This window comes from Orbicella franksi, chromosome 6 (assembly GCF_964199315.1).
Source record: "Orbicella franksi chromosome 6, jaOrbFran1.1, whole genome shotgun sequence".
Classification (NCBI taxonomy): domain Eukaryota; kingdom Metazoa; phylum Cnidaria; class Anthozoa; order Scleractinia; family Merulinidae; genus Orbicella; species Orbicella franksi.
The window spans coordinates 608,080-629,391 of NC_138150.1; the positions used below are offsets into that span (position 1 = coordinate 608,080).

At 38.7% G+C, this 21,312-nt stretch overlaps 2 protein-coding genes across 2 annotated transcripts; one reads left to right on the forward strand and one right to left on the reverse strand.

Moving 5' to 3' along the window:
* The first annotated feature begins 2,573 nt into the window (after nt 1–2,573).
* On the forward strand, nt 2,574–8,218 carry LOC145489829 (uncharacterized). The gene is made up of 7 exons (XM_081468884.1): nt 2,574–3,049; nt 4,710–4,742; nt 4,929–5,012; nt 5,333–5,433; nt 5,657–5,903; nt 6,518–6,678; nt 7,725–8,218. The coding sequence occupies exons 1-7, from the start codon at nt 2,971–2,973 to the stop codon at nt 7,827–7,829; spliced, it is 810 nt and encodes a 269-aa protein (XP_081325010.1). The 5' UTR covers nt 2,574–2,970; the 3' UTR covers nt 7,830–8,218.
* A 427-nt stretch (nt 8,219–8,645) lies between these two features.
* Nucleotides 8,646–16,771, reverse strand: LOC145489828 (uncharacterized). The gene is made up of 7 exons (XM_081468883.1): nt 16,603–16,771; nt 12,596–12,619; nt 11,872–11,970; nt 11,007–11,107; nt 10,612–10,864; nt 9,569–9,729; nt 8,646–8,961 (listed from the first exon to the last, which is right to left on the reverse strand). Exons 1-7 carry the CDS (start codon nt 16,676–16,678, stop codon nt 8,854–8,856), a joined length of 822 nt encoding a protein of 273 aa, XP_081325009.1. The 5' UTR covers nt 16,679–16,771; the 3' UTR covers nt 8,646–8,853.
* Between the last annotated feature and the right edge of the window lie 4,541 nt (nt 16,772–21,312).

Sequence of the window (21,312 nt, forward strand, 5' to 3'; positions counted from 1 at the left end):
GTTTAGTGTAATTCGATGTTATTGGGAAGTGTCTACTTGAATACAATGGAACTCCGACAGACCTTGACCTCATAATGATTACCCTGTGCATGTGGCGTAACTTTCTTTGCCTGTTCGTATTTTAGACAAACAAAGTAAACAAAGCCTAAAATGTACTTTCATATGACGTTTTAATTCTAGAATGACTTTAGACTGCAGTGTAGGTAATGGTACGGAAGATGATTCTTCAGGAGGTTTTTTCTTGGTTCTTATTAATAAATTTATTTTTATTTACTATCTGTATATTTTTGCAAATTTTGAGAAGAGTCGAAACACAACGTATTAATGGACTCAGAAACCGATGTTTGAAAACTGTTAATAAAAGATTAAAAAGATGGGCGTGATAGATAAACTAAAACAAATGCATGGGGTAATTTCTTCATTGAGCGAACGCTAAATAACTGTATTTTATAAACTTGTTCTTAGGCCATCGTAGCTTGATTAAGAATCTTACACAAACAGCGGTGATAAACATTATATTCCAACGCATTTTAATACAGAACTTGACGTTTCGTATGCTAGTCTGCATACATTTTCAAAAGTGACCGTTACAATTTTTTTAAAACTATATATATATATCGTAAAAATCAGAGGTCCGGAACCTAGACTGAGAAAAATGATCTTCCTATGGCAGTACGTTAACCTGTCTAGACATCATGAGGAGAAACAGCTAATTAAGCAATAACTCCTCACTACTGACATTGACATTATGGTAAAGCTTTAGCTCTTGAATGAACAGAGTCTCTTCAATTTTGCAATGAAAGTCAGTTTTGCCGGACGCTAGAATATCAAAATGATCCCATTTTATGTTGTGACTAGTAGTTTTCACATGATCAGCAAGGGCTAATGAATGGTCACGTTTAGCGAGGGCCTTGAAATGTTATGTTTTTTTTTGTCATGGAGTCTTCGTTTTGTTTGGCAACGTAAAAAAAATGCGTTTTAAAAAATGCGTTGGAATACAATGTTCGTCACCGCTGTTTGTGTTATATTCTTAACTGTATTTTATTATTTGCTTACGTAACAAACAACTCACCAGGCTTAGGGAAGAGAGAAAACTGGGATGAGACTTAAGACTTAACCCATAATCCCACATGGGAGGGGCCTTGAGAGAAAGAGCTCTCCCCAAACACAGGACCCATGACAGGCTCCTTCCACTTTTTCGTATTTTTCTTTGAACCTCGCCATGATTTCCGATCCCTGCTCGCGATAATTGATTGAGGTTATTGCAAATATAACCCCAAGTTTTAAAAAGTAGCATTACATGCAAAGCTAACATGATTTTTACGTTTCCTGTCACCCTCTCAACAGCTTGACTCCCATCAACAGTTCATTCATATTTCGTATGATGTTGACTCTGCCATCGAAGAACTGTCTTGGAAAACGTCCATGCTGAGAACTCTTAAAATTACCCGACAACTCCGCCCTCTCTGGGAAAGTTCCCAAAGTACAACTTAACGATAACAGAATGATTTTTTTTTTCGAGAAACACATAATATGGACATAAATTTTCTTTTTCTTTTTTTTATTATTTTTTTACTTTTATAATTACATTACATTCATAAATTTTTCTGTTTCGCTTAAAAAAGCCTTGATACATTCGTACGTTAATTACAGAGAATACATGCAAGTAAAAATTAAAAGATTAGATTGAGGCACAAAACAGAAAATCTTTCAAAAGACGACAACTTGCATCACAAGGCCCAAAATATCTGCTCCAGACTCCGCTAGCATTCTCCAGGGGTTAATTGTGATTAATTCATGTATGCAGTTACATAGTTACAACCTATTTGTAATACAATCCTCTTCAGTATAGCCGTATACTAAACCAGTGTGCCTGACAAACTTCTATTAATGACAGAGCTAAGTAGAAAATCATTCTAATCAACACCTCCATTGGCAGTGCCTATTAGCAGCCTACCTCATTTTCCGGATTACTTTAGTATGTGTTTGTAGTGTTTGTATAAATAAGTCAAACTGTCTTGATTGTTCTTGTAGATATTTGCTTGCCCCAGGCTGTGTTCGCGTGGCTTTCTTATTATTGAGACCTCATCTAATGTTGGCACTGTTAGGAGCAGCGCTCATTAAAAGGGCATTAAATTTAAACTATTTCTTCATTAAACTCGTATCCCTTTCAACAACTCGTTAAATGACATTTATAACTTAAAAAACATAAGAAAGCAAAGGAATTCGTAAATGACTAATATCTCATAAATTATTATCGTAATTAATTGTGAGCTGCCTGCAGAGCTTTCCGGCGCCTGAGTGTCTTAAAATGAGAAGAAAACCACAGATGATCAATGCCTTCTGGTTCTTTTCCTTTCAAGTGCGTTCTGCTCTCATGGAATTTTTTTGGATCATATTCATTGTTCATGTTAATTCTTATAATCTCGTTTTACCTTTTCTAACAAATTCTACAAGAAGGATGAATCTGATTACCTTAGACAAAAATCTTGATCAAAGACCATTTTCTCCCAGGGAAAATTATGGGAGATATAAGTGACAATAAAGAGAATTTGGATACGATCATTGGGACTTGTTGTTCAGTGTTTTTCAGTGCTGTTTGGGTGTAAAAGTACTTTGAGCTGAGTGTTAGTCTACTCAATAAGAGAACTAGACACATAAACGATTTATTTTACGAGGGAATATTCCATAAACACGATGAAAGTATTTCCGTTTCCGTGCTTGTCGCGTATCTCCTTGCACTGAGGTCGGCGCTTGAATTTCCTGTCCTGCAGTGTAATGAGTTCTACATTTCATGCTTCATTCATTGTTTTCTATTGATCATTGCCAACAATATCACGGGGCGCATGTTTACTCAGCTGCTGCAGATGTGCTTTTAAATGAGTCGTAAATTGTTCTCATAGCACATAAGCGTTTAAGAGCCTCGTTAAATTAAGTTGCTGCTAAAACTCACTAGCCTTTCATCGTAAAATGAAGATCTGGGCGGCGTTGTTCGTTTGCCTTATGGCGGTGTCTGGGCGAAGGTACTGGCATAGATCTAGAAACGCAGGTAATGGCAATATTTGGAAGATTCACGTCTTTGTTGTTCCTTTTAATTTATGTGCGTAAACAGGATAGGTAAGACTTTTCGAAGGCCAACAATTAGAAATTACCGTACCCATATGGAAAAGTTTAGTTTACTTGTAAGAAATGCTGCGAAATACCATGCAGTCTGAGCTAATGTTCTCGTTTGTTCTCTTTTTTCTAATCTTTTTGGCCAATTTACTCCCTAAATAAAGGGGAAACTTACAACTGAGTCGGATAATAACACTGCTGTGTAAACAAACTTGCCTATCACAATTTGTACACAAACCGAACAGCATAATTTTTCAACAGAAGCGGAAATTTAAACTTATTTAAGTGTTTTATGCTGTTAGTAAATCGATTTTAAATGAGAAACTTATTTGCTCATCTAAACTCCGACTTCAGCATTAAATTTGCAACAGAACTACAAACTTCTCTCATTCGTAGCGGAGTTGATTTTATTTAGCACTAGATAATGATATAATTATAAATAAATTCTCAGACAATATTTTTAATTTTGGTGATATTTAGGGCTCGAGGTTTTTAAAATAAATCAAGTTTTCACTAACAAGCAGTCCCCCTTCAGGAATATTTCGATACTAACGGTTTTTTCTAAGAAAAGTAAGTACTTCACTCGCAATTATAGAACAAAGCTTTTTTCATATCAATTAGATTACTAGCCCAATAAATTCTTAATTTGGATAGTGTTCAAATTAACAGGTAATTTGGATAGTTCCGTACGCGATCTAATTAAAAACTAGTAAGACTACGTCATAGTCCAATTTGGAAATATTGGATTCAAAAATATATTTGACAGCCAAATTGGTTTTGGCTGTCCTCGGAATTTTTCTCATCCAATTATTTGGACAGCATGTTGTCCTATTGTACACAAATCCGTAAAATTTGGCCTCCGAGATGTTCCTGGTTCGTTAACTTGATATACCTAGCAAATGGGATGTATTTATCAAACTTGAGATGAATCCAACTGTGCTCAGAAGGAAATTTATGGACAATGTATAATAAGTGGTCAAGTAAAGTCAGCAAATGAACCTAAAATATACTCCTAATAATTATTACTCTTTCTTTAGTCAAGTCATTGATCTAAAGAAGAGGGCTGGACCTAACTGGTCTACTTTAAGGGGAGCTTCTACTTTGCCTTAGCTTCTCGAAATTTTTGAAGTGATTCAAAATTAGTTGAATGATTGGAAATTGGTATTTCATAACAGAGAAAGATATTTTTGACTCGTTTCAGTATTTATGGATTACTGGAGAACCCTCGATGACGGCCAGGACAGCAATAGCATTTCTTTTTGGTTTTTTTTTTGGTTTTTTTTTGTTTTGGTTTTTTTTTTTGTTTTTTGCTTTGTGGGGACATGTTAGCGAACAGCAGCGCTGGAGGGCTAAACATTTGGGTTTGATTGACCTCTCTTAGCTTCTCGTACTTATTCATTAATTTTGTGTAGGGGTTGTAAAACTATCCGGAGATAAATTGTCCGTGTTGAAAAAGAGCCTAGCTTGCTACTTACCTAAATGTTTTGTTGTTGTTCAGTGTTATTGTTATTTTAAGTCCATTCTGGAAAGCCTAACCCCAGTTCCATTACTGAACAGAACTTGATACATGTGTGAGACTGTTTTTGTTCTTTTAGACCCGATGGCTCCAAAATGGGACGCACTATCAGGTAGGCGATTACAAGACTTTTTTGCACTTTAAATCTCCTACAGGAGGGATGCCGTATTCTCCAGGGTCAAATATCGTAAGGAACTCATCCAAAGACGTCACGGATCCCCCAAATGTTAATAAGTAAATATGCTCAAGAAACAGTTTGTTTACGAATATAATCCTGAAAGCTTTACCTGTCTCTCAGTCACTTGGCTCAAATGGGAGGCGATGCCGCTGACCGTTACTGACGCTGTCGACAAAGGGTGGAGCTTGCAGGACAAGTGTCGCGGTGAGTGTAAAATGCTATAAATTAGCATACGCCTGTGGTCGGAGAATTGACTTTGTTTTTTAATTTATTTTTTATTGTTAACATTTTTGAAGGATGAAGCAAATTGGTTTAGTACTATTGTCCCGAGTATAGTGATGTTAGTCGATGGTAGGTCCCCCTCCTTCCTTCTTTCCCCACCCCCCTCCCCTTAAGCTCAGGGCCTTCTCCCCACTTCCTCCATTTTTGCGGATCTATTTACCAGGTGTACATCATAATCATAGAAGCACACAAAAACATCACAGCAAAATAATTCTTTTGATCTCTATTTATTTTTCTTGAAGACAGCGCATATTTTCACGGAAATCGTTATGTTCGTGATGGGAACACGACACTCATGCTGTTATTTGATGAAAACGATAACATAGCGGGAATACAGACTGGGGTAAGTATGTTCAGTTAGCCATGTCGTGGCTGATGACGCTGTTGTAGTTGATTATGGACGCTAAGCATCTGTTCTGTCAGTTTTGGATTATTCCATTCAACATGGCGAACATTTTTGTAGACGAGGCACCTCAGCACATCATCAGGCATTCCAGGATTATTATTCTTTGAACATTATTTCAAGACATTTGTTGATTTCTTAATTTTTCTTTTATATTCTAAAGATTTCTAAATCATCTGTTGAGCCTAAGGCGTTGCATTGGAGAGAGGAGAACGACACTTACGTCATAACAGCTTACTTTAAAGATCCAAGCCTCATTTGTTCTAAGAAACATTCACACGCCCGATATATCGGCGACCGACTTTTGATCCAAAACAGTCCCAAGTCATCTGGACTCGTTCAGGTCCCTTTACTTGAGGACGGCCTGTTAGAAACGAAGTGGACTGAGGGAGAGTGCTTCTGGTCGATGGGTAAGTTGGGAAGGCGCTCGGTGTTACGACAAGTGCTTCTCGCCCCCAGGATTTCACCCGGCCAGCACCCGGCCATTTTTTCTCGCGGTTTTCTTTGGCGTCACGCACGACGGACTAAGCGAAAGAGGGACTACTCGTAGTTTATGTTAACAGCTGTGCAGCACCTATCTTAACAATTCACTAAGGTGGCTATGGCAAATATATACGAACGATGAAGATATAGGTTCCTACCTTTGCTAGCTTGATGTTCATGATCATTATCTCACCGGCCCGCGGGAGTTCAGGGTTTTCAAATTTGCTCATTTTTTTTTTCTTAAATTTTGATGATGCCGCGTGCACGCTGATGTAAACACGATAAGGAGTTGTCTTAGCTTGTTTTCTGTTTTCGACTTTATGTTGTACAAGGAATGAAAAAATACCCCTTTCTTCAACAAATCTTTATCCAAACGCGAGAGAAGGCTTAGGAGAATAAAAGAGTACTATGCAAAGTCTATACAGTACTTTCGAATTCCGCCAAACTTTGTTTTCGTGCTTGCATCGGACTATGCATTGTCCATGATGAAAGTCAAAATTTACAAGACTCTGTTAACAGCCGTATTTGCCTTTGTTTATAGGGAAGTTATACTGGTATGATCTATTAAACGTGGTTGACTGCAACTCGCTGTTTCCGGTGTTTCTGATGTACACGAATGGAGTGTTAAACGGGTTTGGCTGGGTTCTTCCGCACAAACTTGACAATTCACGATTTGTACATCCAACAAATACGTCCTACCCGGTATGCTAACCACTGTTTACAAGTTTATTTTTACGTCTCTTTCTGAGAATAATATATGACTGACAAAATACTTCATTGTGATTGGCTGAGAACACGCCAATTTATCTTTAATTCGTAATTACCACTGCGGTGCAGATCAATGCGCGCGCGTTCATAATTTTCTCAGTCATATAATAAATGGGTAATCGTATGAAAGTTCCAGCAATGTATTAGTCGTAATATTTGAAAATAATTTCAAATTGCACTTGCCTAAAGGCTCGTGCAATTTTGAGAGAATTTTCAAATATCACTCGAAATGTAAGTCCTTACTTTCACTCGCATTCATACGATTACCTCCACATAAAAGACCTTCACCAGTCATTTCATCCTTTTGTGTAGTTTTCAGGCGAAATAAAGGGAAGCCATAGGCATGGGGGATGAACCAAACCATTTACAAATATAACGGTTTTCGAGCTTTCGTATTGGCAGCATTATTTATGACGTGAGATAACGCAGAATACAAATATACTCCATCACCACGGTGTCTTTTAATACAGGTCAAGCCCGAAGTGGGAGAGGGATAACTAGCCTAGAAAGTTTATACGGGGGCCTCCGCCCCCAGGTTCAACCCCTTGCCCTTTTGTATACCATTTTGACAAAAAAACTACCCATTTCGTATGCCTTTTATTGGAAAAAATAACTCTGTCACATAGCTCACTGCATCCCTTTTCTAAACCCTTGAAATGAAATTAGGAACAATATTATGGGAGAACATCAAGCATTATCAGGAGACTGTTAACCAAAAAACAAGTATTATTTCTTCATTTCATGTTGTAGCGGGAGTCAAGATACTCTGATTTCCCTACCCTTTCATATACCTCAATCTGTGAAATCTGTACCCTTCAGTATACCTGAAGCCTGAAGAAGGTACCTCCCTCGGGGCCTCCCCATATAGGCCATTATAGGGGGCACGCCCCCCCCCCCCCCCACCAGAGAAGTCAAGTCAAATTTAATTCGTAGACTTGAGATGCAAACGCTGTCAAAATGATGTTGTCGTTCTTTTCCAGTATCTGTTTAAGAATGGTACCGTGCCGCCCTGTTTCTGGACCGCTGACCGGCTGTCTATGATGCACGTCTACTTGGACTCCAGTCCTTTCCTGAACATTTGCTAGAAAAACGATTCATGCGTCCAACACAAAAGAAAACAAGGATAGTATCACTTAAAATGGTTTCCAGAAATCTGTCAAGGACTACTTGTAGACTTACACTGCCGTGTAATTGACTTCCTTGTCAGTTTTAAGAGTCTTCAATAGAGAATTAAGGAGTCTTTTCCTTTCGGATGGGAAATAAAGATGATTGCGTGAGATCTTGCTGGTTTCTAGAAAACGCTTATTTTGTTGCAGTTGTTAATGTTACTATGCACTTCTATAGATGCCTATTTTAAATTGCTTTTTTGGTGATAGGCCAGTTTTTTCCAGTTGACTGGTATTTGCTTCTTTTAGTGAGAATTAATTTGTTCCCAGAATCATTGTCATGTTTCGAAACGGACTATAAAAAATGCTTTTTAATCTAACAATTAATCTTAATCTCGATTTTATAACTAATTAGCTCGCCTGTTACCTAAATTTGTAGCTCTTCAAACCCTTGATTTGAAATGTTTATTCTTGTCACTTCCCCCGGTGCTGAGAATTTCGCGACGATCCAGACGCTATCCCCTACATGATGGATTTCTTTATTCTCATTACCCGATTGCTCGAAAACGCATTAGTGTTGTAACGAGAATTTAGCTATCGATCGCAATTAATTTATCAGAAGGATAAAGGTGTTACTCGGGAGTAAACAAAGAATGTTCTACAGAACAGTAATTGTCTACTGATTGCTATTTCTTGCATCATCCACCCAGCTACAAAAATTATCGTCGATGAAAAGTATACGGGAAAATGATAAAACAAACGCCTGTGAAAAGAACCTGTTTTAATTTCGGAGATTAATACCACAATGTTATACATTAGTCAATCAAGATTCCTTTCATTTTAAGACGTATTCAGGTTAGTTTTTAGCAGTAATAAATGGCAGAAAAGATGAAAGTCTATATTCAGCATTTTTTTGTTTGCCTTCTGATTTTTAATGCAATGATATACATGCCCCTTAGATATTCCCTCATTCTACAGTTAATTTCCCAGAGAGCGTACAGGTTCAGCAGAAACTCAAATATGGGCGCTTTTCCAGGTACACGTGTTGAGTGGTCAACGATGGTATGTTTGCGATGCATTTGGGCTTAGTATCTGACAAGAAGAAGCCAAGCTGCAAGAGAAGAGTAAAAAGAAAGAGAATTAAATGAAAATAACTTGCAATCGAGTAAAGATATTGTTTCCCGACTCTGTAGCAGACATAATAAGAAACGAGATGTCGAAACACTGCAGAGTCGATGTTTTAGCGATCACAATCTTTCGACGCTGTCACAGCGTCTTTCTCAACTCATGAGAGTTCGTGAGGCCTTGGAAATTCTGTGCCAGTCCCCGATGCTCAATCAAGACCGGGATTTGAACTTCCGGCCCTATTCGAGGATGTTTGGGCGCTTGACTTGGTTCACCCAAGCTCACGTGACAAGTAGATTTCTGCCATATTCACTTGAGAAAGACGCCGTGACAGCGTCGAAGCTTGTGATCGCCAAAGCATGGCTCTGTTCCGGTATCTCGTTTCTTAAAAATAGCTTGTAACTTATTAAATTTGATAAGAGTTTGACGTTGGTTCTTTATTAGCTAATACAGCTCAAACAAAGGAAAAGACACTTGTACAGGCGTGGGGCACACCCACATGCCTATACATGGACACACTGGCACGCGAACACACTCACGTACACCTGTACTCATACATAATATAGATAGGACACCGCTCGTATCGTACTTACCCCCAGTTTCTTAGGGGGAGGGTGTTCGTATCTTGAGCTGGCAGCATTACCCTGGGCAACCCATCCAAAACCTGTCAAACGGTCACTGTTGTACAGAAGAAACATCGGATAAAAGTCGTCACAGTTCATATCCGCTGAGATGTCGTACCAGTAATGACGCCCTGGCGAAGAAACAAAATATGAAACTGTCAATTGACGAGGGAAAGAACTTGCTAATTTAGTTCACGAATTACATTTGCCACTTTGACAAGGAAGGCAATTTCGTGACGTTAGTTGTCCTCGTGACGTTATTTTCCAACACTTTCTTAGATATTTTATAGTAGTTGTATATTTTTAGATAGTTTAGCTTAATATTTATAACCAATTGTACATACATTTTTACTTCGTGATTTTGTTTTCCGTTAGCGCACCGGTAAACTAGCTGATGCGTCCTGTAGACTCAGATTATCAAGTCTATGGTCCGTGCCGTTGCCATAGCTAAGTATGTAAGTATGTCCAAATAAAATAAACTCTATGTTTATGTTTATGTTTATGTCTATGTCTAATAAGTATAGGAAAAAAATTCACCCAAAAAACAAAGAAAAAACCAGTCAATAATTTGAAAGAAAAATGCCTGAATTTTAAAATTACGTCCGTAGTTTTGATGTTTCAAAAGCGAAACGTTTTGTTAAATATCCGACGAATGCTTTTTTGCGTATATTTCCCGCAGATATTAACTTTAACCGTCTGTTGTTTCTCTTTTGTCTAGTGAGTCACGCAATAAAATGACATTTAATACAGTTTACTAAAACACAAGTGACCAGAATCTGATAAGCTTCATCTAAATTCCTTTGTCCTCACCTCCCAACCCGCAGTCTCTGGGCAATTCATAACAAAATGAGTTTGACTTGCAATTTTAAATGTATTTTCAAGTTTCGTAAAAAAGGCTACAATGAAAAGACCTTTTTTCAAATTTTCACTAAAATTACACTGGTAAGTCAAATTACGGTCCAAGAATTAACGATGACGATTAAGACAAGTTTTTTAGGCCACTTTCTACTCACCCATGGAAGGAAAGCAGCCTCCGCGAACCCATTTGGTTCCCGCCAAGTCTTCTTGCTTGAAAAGAATGGACATTGTCTGAGAATACTGGTTTCCAGTCTGCAGTAACAGTTTGTCGCCAATGTATTCTGACGAGGGTCTGGATCCACCGCAGATGTTTTTAGGATCGGTGAAGTATGCGGTGATAACGTACATGTTCCCTTCTGAGATCCACGGTGACTTCAAAGCCAGCACCCCGGGCGCTGATTTTGGGAGCTTAAGTTAAATGATGTACATTTTCAGTCACTGGATAAAAATGGCATTACTAACAAGGAACGTGGAAAAAAACGTTGAAAATGAAAGTTTAGTTTTTAAAAAGGAGCGAGAGAAAAAGAAGTAGCCAGGAGGTATTTCTTACCCCATTTTGAATTCCAGCTATTTTGCCACTGGAGTCAAACAGAAGCATGACAGCAGTGTCTCCATTCAACACGTACCGATTCCCCGCAAAATAATTAGAAGCTGCAACAACAACAACAACAACAAAACAGAAACATCAGCCGTACTCGTATGGCCCCGTGAACAAGTTAGGCCCTCATTTGGGTTTAAGACTTGTTTTTAAAAGGGCTATAGGTCACGCTATTTTAGGTAATTTTGTTTAATTTTGTTAATTATGAGTTCTAAACGTCAAATTGGCAGAGCAAGAGTCTTTCATTTGTAAAATCACGGCCACATAACAATTGAGAATGATTTTCCAGCTGTGCAAATGACATTTTGATATAAACTGATATAAGTTTGAAAAAAAGGTGGGCCGACCTTTTTCAGAATTACCCAAATGCAATCCATTTTAATCCTCTCCCGTTTTGTCCATCCATGTTCCTTCTTGGTCTTCCTGTGTTTTGTTTGAGATCTTCTATAGTTTTGAGCCGTTTTTGTGACCATCTGATCAGTGCTAAAATTGCCTAAAATTGCGTGACCTAGCCCCTTTAAGCATATAAGGGAGTTATCGCCCTGGTTAAGTTTGAAAGCTGTGTTATTAGTTTACCTTTTTACACAGTAAACTTTAAGTACAGTTTGAGACTGGCGGAAGTCAAAAATAGAAAAGGAACTCATAGCTTTTGTAATTTCTAACTTGCAATCTGAATTAGAAGTACTACATCGATCGACTGAGTGCTTTGAGTAAGACAAAGAGTGGGCCGTGTTTAATTCAAAGTAATCTTCTGTTGCTGATTACAGCTTGTTTCTGACTTTAGAACATGAATGACAGCTTGTTATCCTTTTCTTACCGCCACATGACCTTGTCAGCGTCCAGCCATCAGCCCTGGCCTTGTTCACATCCATTGGAAGTTTGTTGAAATATTTCCACGGCAGTGGGCCCCATGTCACTGAAAAGGCAGCCATAAACTCTACGGTTAGCTTAGTTCATAAAGTCAGAGTGACTAAAAATAAGAATGCTGCAGTATTCTGAGCTGCAATTTTCGCCATCAGAGACATTGTGACATTGACATTGGCATTGACATTGACATTTTCTCTTTCCCCTGTCACGCGTCGATGTGCGGAGTGGCTTCATGATTAATGCGCTCGTCTCCTAATCGAGCGGTCCGGGTTCGAGCCCTGGCTGGCGTCATTGTATTGTGTTCTTGAGCAAGACACTTTACTCTCACAGTGCCTCTCTCCACTCAGGTGTATAAACAGGTACCGGTGAATTAAATACTGGGGGTAGCCCTGCGATGGACTAGCAACCCATCCAGGGGAGAGTAGAAATACTCTTAGTCGCTTCATGTTACAGAAACAGGGATAAGCTTCGGCCTGATGGACCACTTGGCTCGTATGCAGACTTTACTTTTACTATCATGTAAGTTCAGATGAAAAAAATGTTCGAGCGAAACGATAATCCTTTTTTACTGAAGTTTTCACACAAAAGCAAAATTAGCTAATAATAGTACTGACATACTTTTTAGCCAAGGGCGTTTTTGTTTTATTTATTAAATAAATCATATTTTTAGTTACCTGAGAGCTGGTCCCACTCCGGTGCTGAAAAAGTAGCAAAAAAGTGTTTTACCAAATAAGATTATTACATACTGTTAGCAAAGCTGCGATATCAAACCCAATACACTCGAAGGGAGTGAATCCAATGGTGCGTATTCATGGCGTAACGTCGCTTTGCCATTTCCCGTGTTGGCAATGAAATAAGTTATGATGCACTTGGGAAGTTTGGTGAGCACTCAAGAAATTGGAGTTCTCCCAGCGCTTAGGGAGCTTTTATTATTGCTGTCGAGCGTTAGCGAGACAGCACACTATTCTTCTCTGTAGGGCGAAAAATCCAAAATTTTCTCGGATGTAAGACTCGAAGCCTGCGCAGCAGAGTATTATCCGGGACAATTGAAACGACAATCACGCGCACATCACATGGCTGTCATATCATCCGGGATCCACGTTTGGGATCACGTTGCACTTGAGAAATCCTCGCACGCTGTCAGATGGTTTTGGAACCTTTAGTACGCTGTCAGTTGTTTGACCCGACGCTTTCGACTTTCGAATCTTTCGTACGCCGTCAGTTGTTTGACGTTGCCATCATACAAGTAGGTAAGTATTTTCTGAATGTTTTCATTTGCTATTAAAATGTCTTCATTTTCTTGTGTAGTTATTCATCAAGGTCGCGAACGGAAAGAGATCAATTTGTGTTTGGCTGTTTTTCTTTCATAGATCCACGCTTGAGAATTGAGGGAGCACGCTATCGGACGCTTTCGACTTTCGAATCTTTTGTACGCTGTCAGTTGTTTGACCAGACGCTTTCGACTTTCGAATCTTTCGTACGCTGTCAGTTGTTTGACGTTGCCATCATACAACAAATAATTCATTGTTCAAGGTAGACATATTTTTATAGTTACTGTTATTGTTACCCACTGAACATTGGTAGATTATATTTCATACAGATATAGGAAGAAATTTTAATCCTGCTTACTACTGATTTACTAAGTATCTTTGCCAAAACCCTTTTGCAAAGAATTCATTGTTCAAGTTAGACATATTTTTATAGTCACTGTTATTGTTCACATTGAAAAGGAATTACTCCAGTCAACAATATTTTGTATCAAGTTTATGGCATATAACATTATTTTCTAACTCGTTGTTCAAGTTACAGTTCGAAATGAAAACAGTTCAAATGTGTAAATGGCAAACAATTTTAATACATACTTGAAGTTAGAAACTTTGGTATCTTGTCAAGATACACATTGTATAAGGATGAATTTTCCAATAAATGAGAATAGTTGTCATTTATAATTCCCAACATCTATCAAATTAATGACTTATCAAATCAACAATAAAAAATAATTTCCTCTCACCTTTTAGAACAGCACCTCTATTTTGCTACTACCTACATTTTCAACCACTTTCCCCACCCCACAAACAACAAAGCATTTTCAGCAATTTCCCAATATGGGTCAAACAACTCCGTAAGCCTAACGATTGGGTCATTTTTCTAAAACACCACTTGCTGTAGTAATGATTACAAATCATCCAGCGAGGGCCTACTCTGAACACCCCTACCCTCCAAAGACAAAAAAATTTTCAGACCTGTTGACTGTTCAATTCAGTTCCCACCGTTTTATCGGCCTTCGACAGCACTCACTTTCATAATGAAATTCCTACTATATTTTTTTTTCTTAAAAAAAAGGTCGATGTCTCTTAGCTACAACTAGCTAGTCTTCAGGCATTCCACATAAACTAAAAGACAGAAATATTTCAAATAAACATAATAGGCTCAAAAATCCGAACTGGTGGGAGGCAGACCAGTTGGCTATTTGCAAGCATGATCGAAGAATCGAATTGGGCTCCACCGAGAAACAACTCCGGCTTAGCAGTCACAGTGGGACTTGAACCCGCGATATCCGGATTTCAAGTCCGGCGCGCGGGTTAGGCCTTCAAACTGATCCGTCACGAAAACGGAGCTTTTCGAAAACGCTTTTTGACTGGAAGAATTAGCGTTTTAGTGTGGACTGAAAACGAAGCTTTTCGAAACCGATGACATTACAGTGATCATGAGATTTCCCTGCCTAAGTTTTGCACAAACACAAATGTAAATGAACGGTGATTGTTGCATTTTCAAATTCCTTCGGCGTAGTGTGGACGAGGCCTGAAGTGCTCTCCAAACTTCCCGCGTGCATCATAACTCAATGATGGGCACTAACGCACGAATTACTTTTTTTAATTTCTGCCTTCAGTTAACAGTCTTTACAATATACGATAAACAATGAATAGCGAACAGAAGAATTTCGCTGTTATTTCGATCCATTCAGTGTGTCCGTCGGTATAAGTTAGAGCTCTGCCAAACTAAATACGTTACAAAGGCGTTCAATTCCAAATAAAAACGGAAAAAATTAATCATAGTTGTTCACGTTTTCCAAATACTTAGAACATGGCAACCTCGTTCCCAAGGAAGAATTTAAGTGGCAAATAAATGATGGTGGTGGTGGTGGTGGTGGTGGTGGTGGTGGTGGTGAAAGGAGACCCTGGGAACGAGGTTGAGAACGTGGTTGGTCGTTTCAAATGCTACCTGGAGTATTCAGCACCCAATCGAGTTCGCACCCAACGAGTTCGCAACCCTGAACTCGTCGTTATTAACTTTCTATTTTGTGTTCGCCTTCATCTTCAATGTATTAAACTAAAAGAACGAGAAATAAACATGTTTTGTGTGATTTTGTTTCATTTTGCCCACAATGTTGCCTTTTTTGCTCGGTGAGAGAAAGATAAATTTTAAGCACTTGATCGCTTGTTGAGTCGATGTGGGTGCGAACTCGGTGGGTGCGAAACCTCCAGCTACCGTCATTTGGAGTTATTAATATGAGAGAGCTACTAATTAATGTATTATGATGCATAAAGCAATTATACAGCCACGTTTTTCTCATTAAGCCTTTTGTTTAGCGACGTTCTGTTTGCCGTATTGGTTTCCAAATAGGAAATATTTGCATATATATAAAGAAGAAAACTAATTTCCCAAAGGAAGGAAATTTAGTTGTGATATCAGTATGAAAACACTGGATGGTCTGTATGTGGTCCAAGAAAAAAAAAAAGAACAAAAAACAAGTGCAGAAAAAACGGCTGAAAACTTGTCTGTTTAAATTCGTTGTAGTTGTAACTGACGATGATAGAAGTTTAACTGTCGAAACATGTATATTTAAATCTGAAAAGCGTTGTCCTTTCTTTACAAATTATTAGTACGTCTAGAGCCTGCTGCTAAAAATACCAATATAGAAATAATCTTTCTGTTTGCAAGGACAGCAAGTGTTTTATCGACACGGTTGAGTATGGTATACGCGTGAGTGGTGATATGTGCAAGGTTTTTATCATTAATTTTCTCTTATATTTTTGTAGAACAATGATCATTATTAATATTCAGATCGATTCAATTGATCAATACAAACTCTATTTGACCTATTTGTTAGCTACATGTTCAATGAACTCGCCATAAGTGTGAGAAACTGCCGCGCAAATACTGGCCTCATTAGATATGGTGGGGCAGTAACATCGTAAATAAAAAAGCTCGAAGAAATCTTTAAGAACTAGTGTAATTCTGATGCCACCATTCGAACCTGCTGATTTTTCTTTATTAACAAAAGTAAAACAAAAAAAAAAAACAGCTATAACATTTCTAACATTTCTGACATTTCGTTTTCCTTGGACCGCTGGGCGACCTGCCAACCCCGAGTCTTTTTCAGTGGAGCGTAAATATTGCATATCTATTTTTGTTTTCTTCATGTTACTTCAGATCCCATGCATTATTTTGAATTTCCGCCGGCAGATGTAATTCTGACTAATAATGCCGAGTATCTTGCTGAAACAAAGACAATATATGCCTCCATGACCGGCTATCGCCAACCAGCGCCAGCAGCCTAGTCCTCGTGCTCGTTTCCAATATCACATTTCAGCACGTAGGCAATTATTTTCCTTTCGTGTCGATCGCTCAATTATCCCATGACCAAGCAAGTTGATGCAATTCATTGAAAACAACTTACTGTTTGCTCTCTGCCAGGGCCACCGCCATGCTTGGGCTAAAGTTCCGAATAGGGCAATGAACACAAAGAAATTCATATCTTCTGTGCAGTTTGTCGGATTCGGACAACAGCAGGGACCCAGTGAAGAAGCAAAAGTCGCCCAAGGTCAGTCACGAATGTGCAGAAATTGGTGACCCCAGGTTTTATAATGTTTTAACTGTTCTTTGATGTCATGAGCCCCTTAACCAATAATAATTGTCATTCCCGACTTTTCAGGTTGGGGGAAAGCGAGGGAGGCTGGCGCGAAATTGTCATCATCGAAAATTAGCAAAGAAAATTAAGAAAATTAAAGTGACCTGAATTGTTGTTCAAAGCGGATAAAGAAAATAAAATTGAACTTGGTGGTTTTTACGGTTTACTGGTTTCGTTTTAGGACTATTGCTCTTGCACAAATTTATTTTTCGCAGTCGAAAAACGACGTCGTTTCATTGGACTTACGACTTTGAATTTCAGACTTTACACTTAAAACTTCAGACCCGTGCATTGCGTGGGTTTCTAAAGAAAACTGTTGGGTTACGATGAGCGTCCGGGATGAAATATAGTATATTAGCCTGCGTATCAAGCGTTCCCGCATGAAGAGTTTTTCCGCATTCTGGCCGCGCGTAAATTATATCAGTTGTGCATTACTCTCAGGCTAAGAAACAGAGCAGAATTTTGCGCATTTAGAGTGGTGCGAAACCAGCAAAAGAAAAATAATCAATTAACATTTTCAAACAGAACAGCGTTTTTTTTTTTTCTTTGTTAAAGGTGGATTGAGGCCACGAACTCGACGCCGGAGAATTTCCGGCTATCAGCGCTATAAATCCGTCATGGACATGCAGCCTCTATGATCAAGCGCACGATCGCGGGAATTTTGACTTTGTTGTTGAAATTTGTTCAAAATGTACATAAGGATGCCTTCAAAAGTATTTTTTGAATCTGTTATCGGTGTATAATTGACATTGTTGTGTTCAATTACTGGGTCTTTGAACACTTACAAATTACAGAGGCTACGTGTTAGGGCATAAAGATATAAAGTCAGCTATCAGGTTTCGTTTTCTTTGGAGGGTTAGGTGCCCCTTTGCCTAGCAAGGGGCGTGTAAATTACTGATATCGTGCTAGCCTCTTCAAGGCGTTCAGTTAGTTGGGGCGCAGCACGAAAAACGGTGAGCAAAAAATAGGGGAGAAGCGCGGCGAGAAAGCGAAAGACTTTCGCTTCTCCCCTACTTTTTCGCTCGCCGTTTTTGGCGCTGCGCACCAATTAGCTGAACGCCTGAAAGAGGCTAATATCATGCACACTTACATTGCATTCTAGGCGGCTAAATTTAAATTCCTGGGCCCTCGCAAAACCCTCGTTCGCTCGGTACAAAGGCCTTTGCAACCTTCATCAGTTTTTAGTGATGGTTTCTGCCAGAAAAAATCACTTTTCTCCTTTCATTGTGGCTTTATATCTCTCGCATATTGTCCTGCTGCTTTCAAACATCACTTTAAGTGAGAGATTACGCTCGATTTGAAGACCAAGAAATATTAGTTTCACGGTACAAGTTGTTTTCAAGAGGTATAATTTCATGATTCGGTTTTTACAATTAATTGAGCAGCAAATTAAAACGAGTGATCAATTAAAATTACAATCCGCTGAATATACTTACAGTCTGGTCTCTGCCAGCATGCTTGTGCACCCGATCCCAAAATGAGGACAAAAATGATTGAATACATGTTGTTTTCAACTGATCGATGTATCTGCAGCTTCTTTGCGGTCAGTCTCTGATAATTTTAATGGTTTGTGATGGGTTTAAAAGGCGACCGGACCGAAAAAGGTGTTTAAACAAATGAGCTTAAACAACAATCGGAAAACACAGCCGTAGAAATTACTGAGACGGGATTTTTATGTTTCGCGTTTTTTTAGCTGCAAGAACTTAATATTATTTCACAAAAGAAAAAAAACGAAACAAAACAATCAAAAAAATATTCTAACTAAAGTGCTTGAATTTCCGAGAATCTTATCGAGGTGAATAATCTTCTTTCCTCTGTACATTGAAACTAAATAGGTATATATATTAAGTAAATAAATCACATTTTAAATACACGTTTTTCGTCTATTTTCTGTTAATTTGTGATCAGCTAACAAAAATTATTTTGTCTCCATTCAGTGGGATGGCTCAACATTAATCAGCTGTGGATCAATATTTTTAAAGAACAATTGAAATTCTTTTAATGCTTCTCAGTTAATCAAGCAAAAACAAATAAAAAGCTTTCAAAGAACACGTCCGCATCTGTGTTTTCATTCCTTTTCTTCTGAATAAGAATTTACACTGCTTGGTTTATACAGTGAAAAAAATCTATCTTTCCAGGCCACAAGAATTTTGATTTTTAATTTGTCGCCCGATTTGTTTCGGGGGTGAATGACTCGCGGCCTAAAGTCTACTTTAAGTCTACTAGCCCATCAAGCCGGTACTTTTCTCCGGTTTCAGTAGTATGAAGCGACTGGGGGTATGTCAGCTTCCTCCCGGATCGGATGCTCGTCTATTGCAGGGTTACCCTAAGCATTTTATTCTCCGATACCCATTTATACACCTGGGTGAAGAGAGGCATGTTTTGTAAACAGGACACAATGACCCTGGTGACGGCTCGAACCCAGGAACACTCAATCCGGAATCTAGTGCCCAAGCCTGTAGGCCGCCGCGTTTCTCACAGAGTTGAAATTTTGCCATCACTACACAGCCAACGCACTCAAAGGTTGTGAGGCATGGGCCTTTGGTCAGCCAGCCCCAAGATGTGTTTTAATTGACATAATAAGGTTACAGCAAAGTGGATAAAGGGTACATCAAATAGTTAAGAATTGGTTGATGCTTAGCGTGCGTATATCGAGTTATGGATGCACGCGCATCCATAACTCGATATACGCACGCTAAGCATGGACCAATTCTCTAACATCCTACATGCGCTAACGCCGGACACCTAAATCCCGCAAACCTCTACAATTAGGAAAAACACGGACCGTGTGCCCCCGACCAAATGTAGTGGCGCTTTTAAGGTTATTATATAAACAAAACAATGAAAGATAAATTACATAACACTATCTGCACAACACTAAAACAAAAAAAAATGAACCTTATCCGAAGTTGTGAGTGGCAAGGCTGACCATAGAATGCCACAAGTTTTTCAACCCTGTCTTTTTACTTACTCTCCAACCCAGAACTCCTGACGGATATAGAGCGTTTTCACTCACGAGGCCAGCACACGCACAAATTAACTGGAACAAAAGAAAGTGTTTACACAAAAAAAGAGTTCAACTCACACAGGATTTCATTGTTTTGGAACACCAATATGGCTGCCGTGACGTCATATGAAAACACTCCATTACATAAGTCTTGAAAATGTTTTATTTGTGGTACACCTGCCCTGACACACTGACCTACTTCGAAAAAACAAAAACAAAACAAAAAAAATACAAAAAAACAATACGATACAGAAAAGCTCGTAAAGACGCTTATTGGTTCTGTTTGAGACTTTGTCCTTTATATTTGTCTTTGTTAAAACTTCACCTTTCTGAAAATTTTAAAATCCACCCGGAAAAACTCTAAAATCTCACAACTGACTTTCTAGAACACAATCCATTCCAGTCATTTTGGGGGAAATTTCTAGAACGAACTCTTACTGTATTTCGAGCGCGGCAGCCATTAACATCTTTTTTTCTGACTTAAATTTGTTTTGTAAAGTTCAGCTGCAGTATTTCTCCTTCCGATGACGTCTTAAACCAAAAAAATGCTCATCTGACCATTGAATTGAGGCGGTGTCAAAGCCTTTTAAGAGCCTTTTGTAGTTTCAGTTGAAGAGCATTGCCATATGTGATAATGTACAATAGATGCGCGAATCTTCCCCGGTAGATCGAAGATCGCTGAGCGGACAAGACGAAAGCAAGTTTGTTCAAATTCTTACCGCTTATGATGTCAGAAATATTGATGGACTTCGTGACGATAGTGAAGCTGTTTACGGCAGCAGTTATGTGTGTTAGTGGCATTTTGTTAGCGGTCTGTTACTGCTGTTGTTTAAGAGATGTTAATGACCCCAATGAACTGGCTGTCGCGGATCTTGGAGAGAAAACCTTCGACGAATGCATTGAAAACGAAGAAAGCGCAACACCGGTAGGTGAAGATGCTGTGGCACAGAAGAAATCATTTGAGAACGAATGCTATGCAGTTGAAGATGAGACCAAAAAGCCCCCACGAGCAGCCTAAAAATTCCGCAAGATTTTAAAGTACCTTGCACTTCTCTTTGGCGAGCTTTATTTGATCGAACTGAACTGAACTGAACTGCATGTGACTCTGGATAAATATTTAGTGAGGAGCCTTTCACAGTTTTCAATCACAAGTTTCAAATCACAAAACTAGATAAGCCGGGTCAAACAACATACCAAACACTGCAATCGGATCAGGGCACTCGTGTAAGACTCATCTTGTTTTAAAATTTCATTACTTACTCATGTTCTTTTTATTTGTGCTAATTTACTAGTATTTCCACTTCGAAAACGAGGATATTCAATATGATTTTTTATGTGTTGACGGAATGTTAAGTGCCGCTGATTATTGCATGAAATACAGCGATAACGTCGTTTTTTGTGAAGCCTAGAAAATATTGTAGTAAAATGATTCAAGTAATCAATTAAAACCAGAAGTGCCCTTCAAAACGGTT

What these genes read in the sequence shown, in the direction of transcription:
- LOC145489829 (XM_081468884.1), top strand. Translation starts at nt 2,971, where the DNA reads ATGAAGATCTGGGCGGCGTTGTTCGTTTGCCTTATGGCGGTGTCTGGG. An exon ending in GCATAGATCTAGAAACGCAG is followed by an intron (nt 3,050 to 4,709) that starts GTAATGGCAATA and finishes TTGTTCTTTTAG; the next exon opens with ACCCGATGGCTCCAAAATGG. An exon ending in AGAGTGCTTCTGGTCGATGG is followed by an intron (nt 5,904 to 6,517) that starts GTAAGTTGGGAA and finishes CTTTGTTTATAG; the next exon opens with GGAAGTTATACTGGTATGAT.
- LOC145489828 (XM_081468883.1), bottom strand. Translation starts at nt 16,678, where the DNA reads ATGAATTTCTTTGTGTTCATTGCCCTATTCGGAACTTTAGCCCAAGCA. An exon ending in GCCCTGGCAGAGAGCAAACA is followed by an intron (nt 12,620 to 16,602) that starts GTAAGTTGTTTT and finishes CTACTTTTTCAG; the next exon opens with CACCGGAGTGGGACCAGCTC. An exon ending in GGAGTGGGACCAGCTCTCAG is followed by an intron (nt 11,971 to 12,595) that starts GTAACTAAAAAT and finishes CTGCCTTTTCAG; the next exon opens with TGACATGGGGCCCACTGCCG.